Source organism: Botryllus schlosseri, chromosome 15, assembly GCF_051294905.1.
Source record: "Botryllus schlosseri isolate E-star chromosome 15, Bs_hap1, whole genome shotgun sequence".
NCBI classification, from domain to species: Eukaryota; Metazoa; Chordata; class Ascidiacea; order Stolidobranchia; family Styelidae; genus Botryllus; species Botryllus schlosseri.
In genome coordinates this window covers 4,311,266-4,332,556 of record NC_137250.1, presented here as the reverse complement: position 1 = coordinate 4,332,556, position 21,291 = coordinate 4,311,266, and the positions used below count along the sequence as shown (strand labels likewise).

At 40.1% G+C, this 21,291-nt stretch overlaps 2 protein-coding genes across 2 annotated transcripts; both read left to right on the top strand.

Moving 5' to 3' along the window:
• The first annotated feature begins 701 nt into the window (after positions 1-701).
• LOC145456939 (uncharacterized) lies at positions 702-10,660 on the top strand. The gene is made up of 4 exons (XM_080335086.1): positions 702-1,278; positions 2,816-2,956; positions 7,441-8,052; positions 8,999-10,660. The coding sequence occupies exons 2-3, from the start codon at positions 2,818-2,820 to the stop codon at positions 8,010-8,012; spliced, it is 711 nt and encodes a 236-aa protein (XP_080191212.1). The 5' UTR covers positions 702-1,278; positions 2,816-2,817; the 3' UTR covers positions 8,013-8,052; positions 8,999-10,660.
• A 4,896-nt stretch (positions 10,661-15,556) lies between these two features.
• Positions 15,557-16,987, top strand: LOC145457580 (uncharacterized). The gene has a single exon (XM_080335801.1). It carries the CDS (start codon positions 15,557-15,559, stop codon positions 16,985-16,987), a length of 1,431 nt encoding a protein of 476 aa, XP_080191927.1.
• Positions 16,988-21,291: the final 4,304 nt, after the last annotated feature.

The following is a 21,291-nucleotide window of genomic DNA, read 5'->3' as shown; positions in this document are numbered from 1 at the left end:
GATAATTAAAGCAGCTAGATTCGCAGTAAAAATGCATAATGGATTCAGTAAGGGCAATTTAGGGTCGTCCGTCTATTTATTCAGCTGTACCGGAAAAGTTCATTGTTACTTGACAATGTTATTCCAGCTCGTCAATAGACTAATTGAGCAGTCGGCAGCATCCCCGAAAAGCGTGGTTCATAGTGTGCTGCTGTGAGAACTACCAAGTATATTTGAGCAGTTATTGCTCACTGCATGATGTGATGGCTTTTCAAGAGTAACTGTCTTGCGTGATTTTACTATCTGTTTCAAACGATCGTGGACTTTCCACAGGCCTCGGAGGACGCCTAAATGTCCTCTTTTTTGAGAATTTGTCCTATTTCTGGAAAATTTTGGTTAAATGTACGTAGAAATTGGACTGAGATATAGGAAAGTGCGATGAAAAATTTCAAGTGCAATAAATCTGCCCAAAATTAATTTCGATCCTATCTCAAGCCTTCAAAATTCCTGACATTCGGGCTTATTTTTGAATTTCCTCCCTTACGCAGTTTGAACAGTGAAATTCCGGATATGTTCGAGAAATTCCGAAAGTACGGCAACCCTAAATTAAGATTGGAATTCACGGGATAATAGTATATCTGGCAACCTATCGCATACAGTGCGTCAAATGGTAAAATATCTACAATGCGCTTTGCATCAGTAATACTATTTTGAGGATAAGGAAACATATTTTAGGCGCCAGGCCAGTAGGATTGATTCAATGATCAAATTCTGACATAGGTCGACGAGGCAATTCACGACTGTTAGATATTGCGATTCATTATTGCTCAATAGTATATTCGCTGTACGCGACAAAATTATCGGCATAGGCACAAATAACAATACTACTTATCATAACAATTACAATTGGGACGCCGACGCATTTGGCTCCCATCTTTCACTTCCTAATGGTTGAATAGATCAATTCGCGGATTGTCTGTATAATAGAGTGAATAGTAACAAGTGACTATTAACAAAGCCGTCGAGTCAATTAATGGGTTTAAGAGCCTCAGTGGGACGCACATAATGACATAATTCACAGGCCGCAACGCTACGTGAGTGTGGCTAAGGTACGCTGCATGACATAATTTATCGCAGTCGCATAATTGCTTGGCTACATATATACTCCCTTCCGTTATACATAACCTGACATTCCTCGATTGTATTTCATTGGAATTGTATATCTGATCGACAGAAGGTACGTGCGGGGTAGCAGCTGAAGTGACCGTGAAATATTGAATCAACTGAAAAAGATCAACGGTGAGTGTTTTACTTTCCTCAACAATTGCTTCCGGGAGTCTGTTATAGAGGAAGTGGAATTGTTAGAGCCGTTGCACGAGTAGAAATGTGACCGATAAGATAGGGATTACAGCCAGTTCAAGGACTTTTAGCGCTGTTGTACGGATTTCGACGTTTCAGCTGTACATTATTCGTTAGGTCATTAGTCACGAATTGTATGAACGACTTTCGTCGTTATGGGGCTGTAGACATAGGCCATATGAAACGAAGGCATTTTCCTTGCTCTGTAGAGTGGCGGCTATTACCAGGGGTCCATGTACCAATTGGGGGTACGAAGCATCAAAACAGCTTCCTAGTTGTACAGTGAAATATTCGATTTAGGGCTTAAAATAATTTTTTGATACAACATGAATTATAACACGGGCGGATTTACTCAACTCAAAATTTTTATTCGAGCTGAATTTCATGGCTATTTTCTTTCAATTTGGGTACCATCCCTGCCGATGAAACAATGGTAGGATACCTATCTCACGGAGTTGAGTTTAGCCTTCTTCACCACACCCCTTACAGCAGCTCCACCGGTCTATGTTATCGCTTGGGGTGACATAGAATAAAACAAAAATAGTAATATACAAGCAAATAGCATTATTATCAACGTGATAAACTTTCACGATTCGTACGTCTAAGCTAGCGAAGATGAGCTATGCGGATATAAATATATATATTAGTCTTGCTTTCGTGAATTGCATAATCCCAGGCGATAATCTGGACGGAAAGAGAGCGTTGTTCTGTGAATATAATGTTTATAACCGGTAAATAGTGATGAAATGACCCGTACAATGAGGCGGGTATTTCATTAGACTTTACTAGAAGGGATCTACGATATTGCCTCGCGAATATACATGACTTAGGCTGAACCGCAACTGCCGCACCCAAAACGCCCCAATTAGGGCGGAGGCGAGCTCCAAAGGCACCCAAAATTATTTCGTGAATAAACATAAATTATTGAGTGTTTTTTGACAAATCATGCAACCTAATTCAAAGTTTGGTTTAACACCCAATAGTGAGGGGCAAGACCAACGTTTTTTTTTGGTGGGGGGCTGACGAAGTGCTGTTTCAGCCCTGGTCTTAGGGAATGAAATTTCTGCAGCAATAGAAACGAAAATAGGCCTGTCTGTGGCGAGATAGCGTTAGTGGTTGGTCACAACACCAATGATATGTTTCGGGTTCGAGTCCGACGGAGATTGACTCCAGAATTTCTTACAAAGTGTTGAAGGTTTATTTAGGCTCCTCGTCGCCATCTAATCCGCGTAAGCGATGTCTTAAAAAGTTTAGTAGTGACTCGTGCTACAGGTCAGCAGCCACGGAATCAAAATAAAGAATATCGGCCTGGTGTGAATGACCACTGCCGTAGAAAAACACTATGAATACCACAAACAACGACAACTCTAATATGAATGCGATTTCATGCCAAACTCGCGACTTTTTCGCGAGTGGATCGGATGACTGCGTATAAATCATTCAATAAATAATCAATAAGTTTATATTCCGTTTATAGATATGGAAATTGCCGGAAGCAACATGACGATTCCAGAGAAAGCTCCAAGAAAGAGTACGCAGATAGAAAAAGTTGACGCAGATGGCAAGGTCGATAGCGGGGGAAACAACAAATGGAACTCTCGCAGATTGGAAACGACTGGTTAGTCACATTTACATGATGCCTGTGACGCGTATTCAAGACCCGTGAAAGTTTTCCCCATGATAAACAGGCGTACAGCTATCGAAGCTATGATTTCAGATTAATGTTCGGTAGGAATGCAGTGTCATCAATGATAATGATGATTAGAGAAATAGGACATCACTCTTTCCGAGCGCATCGATACTTCTCCAGTGGCTCTCATATACTTATTGCCGATAATTTAGGTGTGAAATCTGCATGATGTGATTTAGAATAACTGGTAACATATTGCCGGCTAGAACATCTATGACCTTGCAATGTGGGAGGCCTTCTTGGACTGCTCGTCAAAACGTTGATAATGATGGATTGAAATGCCCAAACCAGAATTGATGAACAAGACGCGGCAACTGCCCTTGTGCCTATTTTTGATCGGTAATACTTTGGATCGTGAGGCAATAGCGGTGGTTTATTCATGACTGTTCATTTACTCAGTTTTGCGCTAGAAACGCTATTACAATGGTGTATATGCCAACAGAAAGGCCGTAACAAAATCAACTTATGATATTAGAGGTTGACGAATGCACTATAAATATCGTTGGCGAGGGTAACTCTACTTTTCCGGAAACTTTTGACATTGCGTCGGCCGTCTGGAAATTTGGAGATTGACTGTCCTCCATCCCCTGGCAGTGTCAGTTCGATATACCTTGTACAGTACAGTCAATTATATCGATTTGAAAAATGAATTTGATGAATCGACTAATTAGAGAGAACAGCGGGTAGCATCCAGGCGTATTTGGCTGTCGGTCAAATACGTCGCTTTATGAAATCAATTCGTTAAACCCATTGTGTAGAAGTAGGTTAACAGTGGGTAGTAGGGATGGTGTGAACCTCTGAAAGGTTCAGGTTCGTGGGAACGCGAACCTTTTTGAAAGGTTCTGTGTGAACGTGTACGTGAACCTTATGACGTCACGTGACGTCATATTGCTAATTCTAACCCTACATTTCAGCGAAGTGATAGCGTATATATTATAGCACACGATACCTAGCGACGACTATAGGCCAGACCGGACAATGTGTTCGGTGTCTGAGTATTTGCTGCGTTGATATTGAGCACAGTGTAAAACAGGTTTCTACACTTTCTACCGATATTACCCCATTATGCAGCAGTAGCCAACACCCCCATTGTCGGGATTTGGTTTTTATTATACAATAGGGTTACCATATTTTGGAAATCTGTAAAGAGGACACTTTTTCAGAATTTTCAGACTTGCAAAACCGGAGATGAATTCTCAAAAAACGGTAAACTTTTCCTACTTAGTGGTCGGTTAACTAAAAGGTCATCTTTCCCACTGAGCGCCCAAAATACCGTTTTTACCTCCACACTGTCAGGTGGTTGACTGAAAAAAGGGCAACTTTCCGCTCAGCTCTAGAAGATTTACGGCATATCGGTCGCATTTTGCTATAAATATTACTTACATTCTCAAAAAATAGAACAATATTTCAAAAAAGAGGACCAAAGGGCGTCCTTTCAAAAAGTGAAAAAGAGGACAAATTCTGTTAAAAGAGGACGTATGGTAACCCTTTGATACAATAAACATATAATATCAAGATTCACACCATACGCCTGCTGGATTTTTTACATTTAACGACCGTATCAATTTCATTGATTTGTTGAATAAGCATCATTCACCTAGTCCTAAATGTTTTGTATTTCGCCCTTGAAATTATGTGATTGGGGGTGAAGTTCACAGCAGAGAGTCACTAAATATTCGAGCAAACTTTTGTAACAAGGCAAGTAAAATTTTTGAGATTGTCAAGTTGCATGCTTCTTGACCGTTGATTTTTTCATGCTGCCAACGCCGTGCATATAGTGGCCCGCAGTTGAAATGCAATAAAGTTCAACCAAAGATGTTATGATGAAGTGAAAATTGTAATATATGAAAAAGGTTGAGAGTGCAGAACCTACCAAGGTTCGTTTGTGAACGTGAACCTATAAATTCCTGAGGTTCACACACAGAACGCGAACGTGAACCTCACGCTCACACCATCCCTAGTGGGTAGTATTGCATATACGCTCATTACAAATTACTCCATATCGTGAATTATATGTCAAATATATGCCAATCTGTGGATACTCATGAGACAGGCAAACCCATTCGGGGTTTTGCTCGTACAGGGTTACGATATTTGTGAGTGTCAAATCCCGGGTTAGTATTGATGCTGAGTATAGTACCATGTCCATATAGGCTACTTACACTCAATATTACTATTGAGTTAAGAACTATACCAAACATGCTTGAAAATTAAAATGAAATTTGATTGCCTTAATGAGTCTTCATAGTGTTCCTCTGAAAAAAAGTAAGCCTCAAAAAATTTTCAATTGTTGTCTTTACTGGTATAAATCTTCAGTAACAATTACTTCACAGAAACAGAATTTACTAAGAGCACGGCGCCAGGTTACAAAATTTTTTTAGGGAAGCGACGTAAATTTGTTGTGTTCAACTGTTCATAGTTCGATGTATTCCAATTGAGGATACAAACGCATATTATTGCTATAAAATGGAATGATCTCAATTGTCGGAGGTCGTGCATTCTACCCGTTAGGACTAACTTTCCTTAAGATAAATATATTTATTACGTGATGTGCCTGCTTGAAATTTGGTTCCAAATCACGATGGTCATATATGTTTATTAGTTGCGCTCAGAGCTGGTCAATAACGAAGTACTTCTACTTTTTTGAAGTACTCAAGTAGTTATCCTCTACTTCTGGTACTTACTCAAGTGGATCTGATTTTCGCTACTTCTACTTCTACTTCTTAATAATTTGTGATCTACTTACTTACCTTTCGCTATTTTCAGTTTGTCAAGTAGAAGTAGTTCAATCTTCCAATCAGGAAGATAACCTGAGGAATTTCGGGGCTGTTTTCACGGAGTATCAACATTTAATTTTCATAAAATTTTAGTAAAGCCCAAAATTTTCGTCGCGCTTCGCGCGCAGTGGATACTGAGTGACCAGTGTAATTTCACCAAAGTATCCGTGAATATAATTTAGGTAGAGGATTGGCCTGGTTCCGTTCACACCACATTTTTCGCCCTTCGCCCATATCAAATAATTCATCACAGTATATATGGCTCATAATAACTTTTGAAACTGATGTTTCGCAATCTAGCATTTCCTTTTCATATCGTAATCTAGCATGTCCATGGCGTATCCAAATCTGGAAGAGTGGACTCTGAAGAATTTTTTTAGTTTTAGAGCTGTTTTAGCATATACCACCTTTGAAACGTTCTGGACTAAAAGCATGAAATACATGTTCGGCTTTCAGAAGTAGTATTTATATTTCACTTTCAATTCCCAGTATCATATACTGTGAGTTATTGTAATTAATATCAGATCTTTTTTCTGGATAACATACATGTTGAAGTATAAACGCAAGTGTAGTAATGCCTATAATTTCTGGAAATAAAGTCACACAATATGGCATTTTTATGGTCCACCATAATTTTTATCAACGTTTACTAATCGTGCAAAGTGTTTACACCGTATCCTATACAACTTCTCCGTATTGCTCTTCGACTAAACTACGGGCCTTATGAAATGGGGAATGGCGCCATACCATGTTATTTTCTAAAACGTGCTGTTCGAGAAAACAGCGGATTATCATCGCATTTCCATATCAATACTATCATTTTCATCCCATGATGTGGACGAATGATTATGCTATCGAAAATTGGATAACTGCTGGTATGTATCAATATGAATCAAGCTCGTCACCTATCGCATAGCTCAATTTGCACCTGTTTACAATCCATGTGAACGAATTAGGATCGTTTTCACAACTACTTACTTACTTGAGTACTTTTAAAGTCAGTCAATTCTACTTCTACTTCAAGTAGTTTAAGGTTGCTTAAAGAAGAAGTACTTCTACTCGTACTTGAGTAGATTTTTTCGTCGCTACTTCTACTTCTACTTAGTAGATTTATTGACTACTTTGACCACCTCTGGTTGCGCTACATTCTTGCAACAACTTTCACAATAATTTTAAGCTGTGCATAGCATGAAAATCAGTTATAAACTCTTCATATCCGTAAGGATATCGGTTGGTGCTAGCGGGAGTCGCCGCTCCAATTTTCTTATGATGGATGCGAAATACATAAACTCGCATATATGGGGTATTTATGGATTGAACGCAAGGCAGAGATTAGATCACGGCCGTAAGGATATGGTTTATGGAATACAAAGTAACCATATGAAATGAAATTAGATTATAGATATGAGTTCAATGAATTGAAGAGTATTTAACTTCTATTTCCTTTTAAACTGATGCCGAAACATGCTGTGCGTGACGTTAAAACTTTCTGCATTTTTAATATTCCGTCGGCATTTAATCGACCGTTTGTGTCGTTATTCCTAAATCTTTAATTTGACGACATATTTGTTATATCCATATGCATAATGTAATGTCTATATAGTCGACATCTTAAATGAAAATATTTACCCTCAGAAACAGGAGCACCATTACAACATCAATCGGACAACGAGGAGCCATATCCAGCCGTAGTATATCAAGACACCGCGGAAGAACAACGATGTTATTATTTGCTGGAAATGGTGGAGAGCGAGTTACGTGTTGGCTGCGGCAGAAAGCAAGGGGCTTGGCGTCATTTGAAAGAGTTTCTTACCATTAGGAACCAGTGCAATGACTTGAATCGATTTTCCAATAATTCGTTGACAGCATACTGCTTGGATTTGTGGATTCGAGATGAATACGTGCAAACATTGGTGTTGCTTTGCGCATGGTTGGATCTATTCGCGTCGGCGAAATCGGCCGATGAAACTAATAAATTCTGTCTTATTGGGCTTTATAGCGACTATCTGGCTGTGACAACTGAAAAACTGATGACCATGGGTGCAGAGAACCGACAAATCGCCATTGAAATCGGATTACCGATATTGGAAGATGCGCTCCCGAAATTGAGTGATATGGAAATCAACGTCGTTGAAAAAGTTTCAGTCCGTAAAATCCGGAGGATAGTTGCAGATATCTACCGAATGCAGGGGAGAAATCCACCATGAGAAAGTGAAGAAACTAGCCGCGTCATTCAATTTATGCTCGGTAAATATTACGTGTTACATCGTATATTCTTTATTACTGGAGTCGTCGACATGTCATACGAGTTTGACCATGTACTTAAAAACTTCGCTTTTACATTGAGTCATGGTTGATTTAATTACCTAGGAAACTCCAAAGGTCTGAAAATTACGTAGTTCATTTCATCTCCACCGTCATCTGCATCGTTGAGACACGCCATCGTTTCCCGTTTCGTTTCAGAGGGCTTTTGAGTTACGGCTTTATTCCCTTCAAGACCGATAAGATTTTTCGATCATTTTTATCAATGAGTTGTTTTTGATTAGCCATCGCGATTACAACCTATAATTCGCTGCGTTGCTGAGCAGGGACCATTTTACATTTTACTGTCCATTGGTAGAGATAATCATAGTAGTCATCAATGGTAGTCACGTATATAGGTATAGTATAGCCGAATTATTACGCTGATCGAGACATTTAGTGATAGATCAAATATGGCTACTTTAAAAATTGCATGGTGTATCGTGACGACTAACGCAAAATTACTGCTGACGTCATTAAATTGTCCAACTTCTTGGAATATATTCCGCCATCGTCGTGCAGGGGTTATTTCCACCATGACAATCTCACTCATAAGCGTATTGGAAATTTATCCTAAAACTAGTCTCTATTTTTTTTTAATTTCAAAGACCAAGAGGTAAGTAGTTTTCGCTGGAAAACAAATAAGTAGAAGTGAAACTGCTCTAAAAAACGTTACCATTTGGGTAGGTATAGTAGCATCTGAGTAAATTCGTCTCTATATAGGTGTATAATATATACCCTATGGATCATATCGAAGGAGGTAAAATTTAAAATTCCACAGATTTCATTGTTTTTGTAGTAATAACTTTGCTTCAATCAACGAGTTGAAGCAGATGATCCTCCCTCGCGTAATCTACTTCACGTGAGGTAAAACTGTTCTCATTTCTCATAGATCAACTGCAACGCCCCCTCAGCGAGATTGGATATGGATTTCGGAGTCTATTTTTATTCAATCTCATGAAGATTCAAGAAGACCGTTCTATCGATGACCTGGTGGAATTAGCTGAGTGCGAACTGCATTTGAATCGCGGTAGAGAGAAACAAGTTCTGCGGGACTTGCAAGATGTCTTACGCAACTGTACAGTTATCGGCCGGCTTTCAGTGCGCGCAAGAATCACAGATTTATGGAAGACGGAACAATGCTTGAAATTATTCGTCTATATGTACGTGTGGTGCGATATGTTTTCAAGGGACGATTTGTTGAGTGACGGTGTCTATACATTCACCGTTCTCCAGAACACCGTTTTCCTCGATCTGTCGATGCGTAAATTAGTGGAGATGGGCGGACACGAACAACGAATTGCGATAAAATATGGATTGTCCAAAATAACGGATATGATACAAAAACCTTTCAGCTCGAGAATTGCGAACGACAAAATCACGTTTCTTCAGAACAGAATCGTCATTTACAAGACACTGGATCTCATGGACTATGATTTCAGTCTTGTCCGAAGCGAAGACTCTGTGAATGGAGAATCCTCTGTATTGTGGTTATGGCTGGAACGTTGCTTGAACTTTATGTCGGAATATCAGCGTCTATTCCAAGTGATCGCGATAGCGATAGCAGCCATCGTGCTTCATCGTTGACGAACTCCTGAAGCGGATTCAGACGCTTGTCCAATGCGGATTCTTTCGCGGCTATCGCAAATCGACCGGTTTCGATAAGTGTTGTCGCGTTTACATCATTGTACTGTCACATATCGGCACAATTTACCACGATATACCACAATTTATTGTACTTGTATCGCATCAATTGAAAGTCCCTCCGATTACCGGAACACTTTTTCTAGGTACATTTCATTGATACAACTAGGGGAGATGTGGTATCGATGGATCAAAAATTGGAAAATGATCTCTGGCCCCAAAATGTTCAGCCTATAACAGCAGATCTTTTGCTGGCTCAACACTTTGATATAAGCTCTACCTATCGCGCATATTTACCCTACATGAATATCCGTCTCTTCAACAAATATTTATGAGCGTTCAAAATTGGTTGCTCAAGCGCAGAGGTCTCAGACACGCGGCCCGCGAGAGCATTTTGTGCGGCCCGCGACGGCATTTTGGAATCTCAAGTATTCAACAACATATTCAAGTGCCATATATCTTTTTTAGATATAAGAACTTGAAGTTAACCCTAAAACTGCTATAAAAATCCTTTAAATCCCAACAAACTTCACCTTTAAAAGCTATCATGCGGTAGAAGATCAGCTGATACGTCACATTTTTAGTTCATGGTGATAAAACATGACCTGTTTATGATTCGTGATTGAAAATTGGGATTTGATTTGGTGCGACCTTCTCGTAAAATTGCTCGATTTCGAATGGAATTGGTGATTAAATAAAAATGACTCGAGTTGAGTCGGGTAAAACGTGAAAAAAAGAGACGGACTTGCGACTCGGAACGGTATCTGTGAACTGTCCAGGGGAATAGTAATACATCAAAACGTCGTGCTTGCGACGTGTAGGGTATATAGCTGTATAATCAGGTCAGTATGGCAGCCATTGGCATTCTGTGACCCCCGCGACATATGGTTGGTCACATGCTGGGTGTTGTTTGTTCGGGTGCCTTTATTTTGTGCATGCAAGCTAATGAAAGGCTAATGCAGCTAATTAAGCTAATGAAAAGCTAATGAAAAGCTTATTAAGCTAATGAAAAAGTAAGCTATTGAAAAGTAAGCTAATGAAAAGCTAATGAAGCTAAAAGCTAACGACTCTAATAACTATGCTGTAGCACGGGGGCCTTTCGAACCGCCTGGCGGGAGCAGACCTTTTAACGTGGCCCATGCATTTCAAAGGGGAGTTTGAACTTTGAAAATTTTTGAGCTCGCCTATACTTTTACGTGGGCGACATAACTGCCCCAACTTTGCCGCGTGTCGCCTACCCCAAAACACGCGGCCTATGGCAAACCGGCTATACTTGCTCGGATCGGTCCCAGATTTCGTGTGAGCCTAGTCGTGGGGGGTGTTTGGCCGAGAAATTTTTTTTAAAGTTTCCGAAAATTTTTTCGGACTTCAATTTTTTTCAATTATGCCCGGCACAAAAACAATTTTATTAAAATATTTGAAAATGTGATTTTTTCCGCGTCAAGCGTGAATGATACAATGGTAAATTATCATTTCCATGATGTTTGTGGAATGCCTGTCTGCAATGCCCGTCAAATAAGGCCTACTAGGAAATTATACATTAAATATCCCTAAAATTGATGCTGCGGCCCGCGGCGTCATCAAAAACTAGGAATTTGGCCCGCGAGCACATTCGAGTTTGACACCTCTGCTCGAGCGTATCATCGGTCCCCACCCGGTGGGTCCAAAGGCACACGACCCGGGGACCTATGAGACATACTCTCAAAAACTCAGATGTTACAACTTTTCCTGCTGTGTAATATAATCTAATCTCCAGCAAGCCAAAGAAGAATGTTTGGTCGCAACCGTCAAAAAATAGAATTAATATAATAACTCATATGTTGCAATAAAATCACGTTTCGATATGGGCTCGAACTTATAAATTTGAGGGTACATACATACTTCCCGTAAATCGACATGTCGACTTCCAAATACTTCGTTATAGCGATAAAACATGACAGGCAATTATTAAATAAAGAGTTTCTGTATTTAGGCATGTTTCCGTTGTTGCATGATTAGATAGTGCAACTATTTTGCTTGATTTGGCTACTGTATCATCGGTCCCACCCTAGGAATTTTATGAATGAATCGAAAAAAGTTATACTCATGAAAGGTGTTGAATAAAATAATACGTGCCATTATATAACCTGATACAAGCCCTAAACTTCACATTAACAATGATTGCTGGTTTGTTCGTGTTGAAGGTTACAAAGAAAAACGTATGCGTCAATCGAAATTTATTTTACACCACCCAAAACAGCAAACATAGGTCAGAGACCCCAGAACTCGCGCACGTCGAATTTTTTTGTATGTGAGGAAAGATAATGCCAGCATGCAATTATAGACCGATTCACGGAGTGTAATCATGGAATTATCATGGAGAATTTTCAAGTATTTTCGGTCCCAGTGATCCATCGGAACCACATCACCCATACACGCGGAAGATGTCATTCATTCTGATATAAATGACGGCGTTTTATCACCGTGTATTTTATTTCCATGCGAGTATGCAAGATGACGACAATCATCCCTTTCATTACTCCGCTTTGAATAGAACAGCAAGCAGGCCGATTTGGGGGAAACGAAATTGCGTACTGCCACACCTACAGAAGTAACGTATTTGCGACAGGTCAAATATCCTTAAGTGAAATAAGTTAGCTCGGTTACCTTAGCTCGGTGGAACATGTGCTATTGTGTGGCTGAAGAACAGTGTACTTACTGAACAGGGCAAGGTATATGGTATGGTATGTAAGTTTAAGTAATGGTATGAAACGAAATTTCGGTATGGAATATGGAAATGTGCATGTGCAAGTATAGAGTATTGTATCGATATTTCCAAGTATGGTGTTTTCCATACTTCCATACTCTTACAGCTTTGTCACATGAATATTTATATAAATTTGCTAAACTTGGATATCCTTTCCTTTGATTTACTGAGATGATCATCACGCAAAATTTATTTGACATAAGCATTATTGTAATTCAAAAATATGTGCAATGCCTCCAAAACACCTCGTTAACTTCCTTAAATCTGGTATCTCTGATAAAAGAATTGATGTATGATTTTGGTAATGAAGCTAATGAGTATGACCCACACATTGGCGGGGGTATGAACATTTAATCAGATGTCGCAATATCCGTAACGATTGCAGCGATGTGCAATTGTTCTAAACCAGTGGTTCTCGGCCGCCTGCCCGCGTACCGGTGCCGGTCCGCGAGGTACATTAAGATTTTATCCCTAACGAGATCGGATACAACAGATAGCACTGGCGAAAGCCAAAACTCCGAGAACAATGAATCAGATTTGTTTCGACTCGCCGATGACCTGCACCTATCGGAAGATGCGGTGAGCGGTCCAGAGGACACCAACACTGGCCAGAAAAGACCGAGACATAGTTCAGACTCTGAAGGCGGCGCAAATGCCCCTAAAAGAAACTACGCCCTCTCTAAAGAAGTGGCAAGTACGGAGATTATAAAATCCATAGACCCTGAAAAAGATCCGATCGTCCCGAAGAGAAACTTTAGCTTCTCTACAGATGGTGTCGCAATGACAGAGTGTATAAAATGCGGAAGAGCTATGCATTTCACAAACTATGGGGAGACTAGCAGGTGCTTGTCCTGCAAAACCAAGCACTACACCGCGATGGCGTGTTGTAGTGACGAGCATGTCTACACCTATACAGAGAAACAAAAGAGAAATAAGGACCTACTAAAATGCAACGAATGCCAAAGAAAATGCGCAATCGCAGATTGCTGCGGAAACTTATATTGTTTTGAAGAGGGAGAAATCCTAGAAAAGTGTGGAAGATGTAAAGAAGACATGTAAAGAAACCCACCAACAACAAATCAGGAAAAATGGCTAGATTTGAAAGGACAAACAACAAAATAAAAGTGGTAACGATAAATGTGAATGGACTAAATGAGGAAACCAAAAGGAAGTTAATCTTCCAATTCCTGATTAAAACTGGAGCGGATGTTGCGCTACTCCAAGAAACGCACTCTGATCTTAGATCTGAGGAAATCTGGAGCAAGGAGTGGAAAGGGCAATCGGTATGGAATTCAGGAGACGCGCGAACTGCGGGAACCGCGATCCTAATCATACACCGAAGAACATCCATCAAAATAGTCAAGAAGGAGAAAGACACAGACGGCAGATATGTAAAGGTCAGTATCCAATTTGGATCGAGCATTTTAGATGTAACCAGCTATTATGGTACAAATGACTACACTAAAAAGGAAAAGCAAATGAAACAGCTAGCCGCGCGAAATTCCAGAACTACGCCCAAAATAATAGGGGGTGATTTCAATAACGTTGAAGACTATCGATTAGATAGAGAACCCCCACGCAACCACGAACGAAAATTGTCACAAAGAATTAGGGCGATAGTGGGTACAATGGGGGTCAAGGATACTTTCAGAGTCGCCAATGGCACAACAAAAGATTTCACCTTCTTCTACCATGATGGGAAATCTCGACTCGACAGAATATATGTCGACAAGAACCTAAAAACAATAGAGTCCAGGCACATACCTTGTGAGATGTCGGACCACGACGCAGTACTCTCGACAATTCAACTACCAAATAAAAACAAAAAAACTGACAGAGCTGTTTGGAAAAATAACACGCAGACTTACTTAAGAGAGGACCTCAAAGAGGACCTAGACAGAAGATGGGAAAAATGGAAAACCCTCTACCCCCTGGTATACCCAACCAGGGTTGAATGGTGGGCGGCCATCAAAACCCGTATTAAAAAGCTAGTGATCAAATACAGCAAAAAAGCGGCCAGGGAAAAAAGGGAGGAAACCAAAAAGAAAGAACACTCTCTAAACAGAGCAAGGCAAGAAGCCCTGCGTATAAACCACCCCACACATGAATACAAAAAAGCAAAAAGAGAACTCTGGAAGGCGAAAAGGGAAGATCTATACAAGTTAAAAAAAGAAGCGAAAACAGATCAGAACACAATCTTAGACAACAACCCTTATCTTTTATGCCAAAAACTGAAAAAAGGAGAGACCTAACGTCGATAGAACAACTAAAGACCCCGGATGGAAACATCACAACAGAGGAGAGTGAGATCAGGGATATTGTGGAAAACTTCTATATGAACTTATACGTTGCGAGAACCAGAAATGACCACCTTGCAGAACATTTCCTTGACTCCATGCAAAGAGTACTCACTATAGAGCAACGAGATAAACTCGATGCGAAAATCGACGAACACGAGCTACGAACTGCAATATTGCAGCAAAAACGAAATAAAACACCAGGCGAAGATGGCCTTAGTGCCGAGCTCTACACCACCAACCTCGAGACCATGGCAGAGGAGTTAGTAGAGGTCTACAACGAGATCTACGAGGGCCAAAATGTGAATAGGGATCTCGCAAGAGCCACCCTAAAAATAATCTACAAAAAGGGAGAGAAAGATGATATAAGGAATTACAGACCCATCAGTCTTCTAAATGTAGACTATAAAATCTTAAGTCGAATTCTAGCAAACCGTCTGAAAGAACTTTTACCACAAATTACCCATGAACATCAACATGTAAACCCGCCTAAAACCATTGGACAATTGAACTTACTCCTAAGAGAAATCACAGAGGAAATGAGAACAGCACAGAAAGGCGTGATCATCTCGATTGACTTCGAGAAAGCTTACGACTCGATAGACCATGGTTTTCTCTTGGCCACGCTTAAAAGAGCGGGATTAGGGGAGAGGTTTTGCGGATTCTTTGGGAAAGTCTATAACCAAGCGGAGGCCAAAATCTCCATAGGGGGGATGTTGGAGAAACCATGCCATTGAGGAGAGGGATAAAGCAGGGAGACCCAATGTCCATGCTCCTGTTTACAATTACAACCGAACCCTTGCTGAGACAATTAGAACAGGAGCTCATGGGATACAAAATACCAGGGGTGAGGAGAAGATACATATCCCCAGCCTATGCTGATGACCTCACCCTAACCCTAGAGGACATATACGAGACAGAGCAAGCCATAGAAACAGTAAACAAATTTGGAGAAGCGAGTGGCTTGAGCATGAATAAAAAGAAAACCAAAGGGATTGATTACCAAATTGATCAAATACAGCCAAGACACTCAGAAATCCAATGGGTCAATGACATGGAGGTCCTAGGCCATAAAATCTATCGAGGGGTCCCAGATCAACACAAACCTTGGAAGACTCCGATAGCAACAGCCGAAAACCTGATAAGAGAAATTGAACACCTGAATCTGAGAATATATCAGAAAATACAACTTTGGAGAACAAACATCCTCCCCCTCTTCATTTACCCGGCGGCGTTGTTCAAAATGCCCCAAAAAACAAGAACGGAGCTCAGGCGTATTGCGACGACCTTCCTCTTCGGGAAAGGGAAAAACCCAGAATACTTCAAAATCATTCAAAACGAAAACATAGGGGGAAGGGATGTCACTGATATCCCAACCCTGACCGACATTGTGTTTATCAAACCGGCAACAGAATACCTCACCCACGACCAAACCAAACCAATGGAGCCATGGGATGAGAGACTGGAGCACCAGCTAGCCCTCTCCCTAAGGAGATACAGACCACTACATATAAGAAACTCCAAACCACATGCCTTGAACCCGAGGCGACACTGGAAAGACATCAATAAAACAATGAATGAACTGGGTTTTGAGAAAGATCACATCCAACGGGGTATGAATAAGAAGCTGTACGACGTAGCAATCAAACAATACAGAAGGCAAATATCAGAAATGCAGGGCCCGAACTGGGGGAACATACAAAACAAGAAATTAACTCACGCGCAAAGGGACCTCAACTGGTCAATAGCCAGTGACACCATCAACACCAACGAGTCCCTCTACGCAAGAGCCCTCAACGACGTAAGGGAATGTGAGCTATGCAGGACATCCATAGAGACTGGCCCACGCCTCTTTGTCTGGTGTGAAAGAACCAAAGAGGCGTTAAAGGCCATCACAGAAGCCTGGAATAGGTCAACCAGACAAACGATGGATCTAACAACAATACAGACCATTATACTAATGGAACCTGAAAAGGACCTCCCTGAAGACCAACAAGATGCCCTTGCGATCCTGACCTCAGTGTTAAAACAAGCGATCTGGACTGCCAGAAACTACATCAAGCACGAGGGTTGGAACATGGAAAATAACTGGATAATCAAATCCGTAAAGAGGAGAATTCAGAGGAGAAAAAAATTGCAGGATGAACAGCGGTTAGAGGGCTTATTGACAAAGCTAACCGAAGAACTAATATAGAATCCTGCGGGTGGCACAACAAATGAAAAGAAACATATAGAATATTGTGGTGAATATATCAGAAACCTAACCTAACGCTATGCGCACCCTGAGGGGTACGGCATACCGCGAGGAAAGGCCAACAAAACAAATGCTAAGATTTTATCCCTAAATATCAAGATGCAAGATTTTGAAGGCTTGTCCATCGGTAATATAAATAAAACGTCAAATTTTAAACTGATGCAGAACTTCGTGAGATAAGATTAGTCCCGGAAACATGTTCGATTTGACCTAAAGTTCAAGCTGTCTCTGTTGACGAGCTGACGAGCTGACTCGCTAAACCGCCCAATTCGTAGTATCATTCGTTTTCGATTCATTAATTCTGTGGATGGACACTGGACAGGTATCGCTTTTGTCAGGTGTTTTCGTGCGCCGCATTGTATGCTCGTATAGTAGGCTACGTCTGGTAGTAGTGGAAATTGGGAAGATAGCTCGATAAGGTGCTTGGTCCTAGTCCAAAACGCTTTATCTCTGGATAACGTCGAACAGAAGAATAATATTCGAGTTAGCGCGGTCGGTTATTCCATGGCTTTCGGCACGAAATTATCCTATGTTTATCTGCGCATGTCAATTTGACCTCTACTCAGCACTCAACAGATATACCGTAAAATCACATGAGTACCATCATCAATATATTAGAATGTCACTCTCTAGTACAGGGGTGACCAAGTTGCGGCCGTAGAAGGAAGTTTGTGCAGCCGTAGACACGTAATTCAATTAGTATGTGTTGGCGGCAGTCAGCATGGAAATTGAATTTACGAATTGACTCCCGAATTTTAGAGATATTATATTATTCTTGAAATTTTCTTCGCTCTAGGCGAGATTCAATGCGACTTCATTTTCCCATTTTAATATGGTCGCAGTGCCCGTTGTAATCTGATCCCCGCAGAACATATGCGAACAGCGGAGGAAAATCATGCAGTCCATATAGAAATACCAACATGGAATCGTACGCTCCTCACGGAAGAAATTTGTTTCTGGTAGCTTTGGAAGATTCCCATATCTTTCCATTATACAGACAATCCTGATGGGAGGTAAAGAAATAACAACACGCAACATAGTGACTACAATAACAATTGGCCCACCCGAAGATACATCATCATTTGTAACTTGCCCCAAATTTTCGAAAAACTCCCTCCATCAACTCTACTGATAAATCTGATCACATTGGCTGAGAAAGGATAAATAACACCATGTAACAAATTTTTTTCAAAAGTATTAGTTAGCTAAAACAATTTATGTATTGTGTTTTAGTATTCCAGCCTAATTACCAGAATACTAAAATTTTTCCTGAAGTTTCCCAAATTTTGAAGAAATGTCAATTTCTCTAATTTTCAATTTTACTCATAATTGCTCCGTGTTAATCACAATAATTCTTTATTGGAGGTAAACAAAAACGCTAATGTAAAGGTTAATTTGAACAAATATAGCTTACTCAAGCATCAAGTAACAATGCAAACACTTTTAAAATCGTCAAAAGTGGGTTTTTTGCGTAACTTCCGTCTGTGAAATGAGAAATATTGTCATAATATGGACCGCAAATAACACCATGTCACAAAATTTTGCAAAATTTTAGTGGACTAAATATTTTATGTATTGTGCTTCGCTATTCCAAACCAATCACTGAAATACAAAAATTTATTCTGAAGTGTCCCTAGTCTTTAAGAAATGTCACATCGAGTGATTTCTCGTTTTATTCAAAATTGCCCTGTAATAATACGCATAGTTCCTTATTGGACGTACAAGCACACCAACAAAACGAACGAATATGCAAAAACAGTAGCATCATAGATTATAAAAGGACGTAAACCAGGGGTGGGCAAACTACAGCCCGCGGGCCGCATGCGGCCCGCAACACCGTTCTGTGCGGTCCGCGAGAGTCTAAAGAAACTTATAAACAATATTAATAAATTTGTACTGAAAATCGACTTGATTAAACTTTTTCTTAGTATATTTCACCATGATAATTCTAAGGCAGTGGTTCTCAAACTGGGCGCGCTCCCCCTTGGCGAAGGGGTCGCGAAACTGAGCTCGAATGAAAAAAATGTTCGCGCTCCGCGCGATTTCCATCCGCTTCCTAATTGTTGCTCTGTATTTAGACTGAATTTCATATTTAAAAATCTCTCATCCACAGTTTTAATCTTCCAAGTCATTAAACGATCCGTCAAGTTTACTAGCATCCTGATTACGTTTTGCGATATGACGATAAGGGGGTGGGGGGAATCTTTCACCATTATAAGGGGGCCTGCCTTAAAAAGTTTAAGAACCACTGTTCTAAGGTAAATGCTTCCTATAATATTTCTCAATTTCTGGTGCGACAGCCCAATATCAAGGCCCACGCAATGTGAAAGGTTTCAACTGCTAAACATCACAGAAATTCTAAACCAGATTGACATAATTCAGATCAAGAGTGTGATTTCAGATCGGTGCTTACAAAAAAAAATCGATTCGCCGGTGTCTTTGGTAGATCAGTTCTCTGTACGCGTAGAATTATTTTATCTACACATAGTAGAAGCGTGTTTGAAGCTGGCATGGTTTTGATGCTGTCAGCATTGTGTGTCCTGGAACTGAACCAAAAATGGAATTAGTGAGTCTATGAACATATCGCTGCTCACAGATTTGAATTTCAAACCTGTTCTAAGAATCGGGACAGCCAACTTTCATCTCTATAGTTTTGAAAAATTGGTTATTGAGTTCGACCAGCGTATGAAATCTCGCAACTGTTTCTGACGCTTGTGCGATATCATCAAAGCAATGTTTGGTTTGTTTTAAATGAGCAGATATAATATCGCCATATTCTCACTATATAATCGAATACCAATAATAAGTTTTGGGTTATAATCCCAATTTTATATAGTGCGGCCCGCGAATGGATTCAGATGTTGAATGCGGCCCGCGAGCTGAAAAGTTTGCCCACCCCTGACGTAAACACTTCAAAAAATTTCCGAAGTGGTTTTGTTTGCATGATTTGGGTCAATAGACTGAGAAATCTGCTGGTATTGTGGACCGCAAATAATCCCCCATCCTGATGCAATTCTACCACTCTTAGTATCTTCTTTCCAAATCATACATATCGTCCTGAAAGACGTCACTGTGTTCCTCACTTACATCACCCATATTTGAACTTATAAAATCTAGGTGAGAGTGCATGTAATATGTTTTTAAGGACATGCCCCACTTTATTTTTCCGTATATCTCGATCATATTGTTTAACATAGGTTTATATATTCATTGCTTCGTTTATTTCCAATAAAATTTTCAACTACATCACGAAGTGCCTTGAATTTCCGCATTTGATTTAGTGAATCTCAACTAAATCATCTAGTTCGTGTTGGTTAGGAACGTGTGGTTTTGGATTTATATCCACATGGGAAATGCTGAAGTCTTAATCGGGGTCGTTATCTGTATCTTTAACCACTGTCGAGTCTTCTGGAGCTTTTTTGCCTGATAATTTGGGCAGTGAAAACCTACTGCAATACGAAACAGGTGCTTAAGAGGAGATGGCATAGAAGGATATGCAATGTCAAGTCGTTTTTTAGGTATTCTGAACCTTGGAATGTCACCCACACAGAAATATCAGTCATCTATAAGGCTTCGAATTTCCCTTCAGATTCTTTAATAGCAAATAACATGGAATGCCGATCTCCCCTCAGCCATCCATCCATATTCCATCCCCATGTTTCGCAAATCACATGAAATGCCCAGTTTTTTTCTTTGTCTTCAATCTTCATGCCAAAGTAAAGTTAATAAGTATAAAAACCCTACTTCAATCTATATTTTATAGTGAACTTGTTTCAAACTGATATACAGACCACAGATATATCAAAATCAGCCAGCAAGCAGATTACATTTTCAATGTTGACATTAATGATGAGATTATGCTCACGAGAACCACAATCAGCGCATTAACAGAACAAAACGAAAAGGAACTTCTATTATTTCGAAGCGAATTCTGCAACTGCATTTCTTGAAATACGTGGTCATGTCTTGAAAATCCGCTCCTTTAATTTGATATGGAAGAGTGCCGAAAATAAGGTGGTGACGAGTGCAATAATAACTCGTAACGTTTCCGACGACACATTTGGGTATGATCGCAACAAATATGTCACCAAAATTGAAACAATTTTCTAATGAACGTATAACGTCAAGCCTGGTCATTCCTATCTAGCAGCTCATATTGTAGTTATTATGGAAAAATGGTTAAGTACATCACAGGAGAAAATGGATTTATGTAAACATTTCGAAGTCACCGTGATTGACCGTAG

Excerpts from the sequence above, each read along its gene's own strand:
- LOC145456939 (XM_080335086.1), top strand. The coding sequence starts at position 2,818 with ATGGAAATTGCCGGAAGCAACATGACGATTCCAGAGAAAGCTCCAAGA. Across the intron at positions 2,957-7,440 it reads TCGCAGATTGGAAACGACTG|AAACAGGAGCACCATTACAA; the intron begins GTTAGTCACATT and ends ATTTACCCTCAG.
- LOC145457580 (XM_080335801.1), top strand. The coding sequence starts at position 15,557 with ATGTCCATGCTCCTGTTTACAATTACAACCGAACCCTTGCTGAGACAA.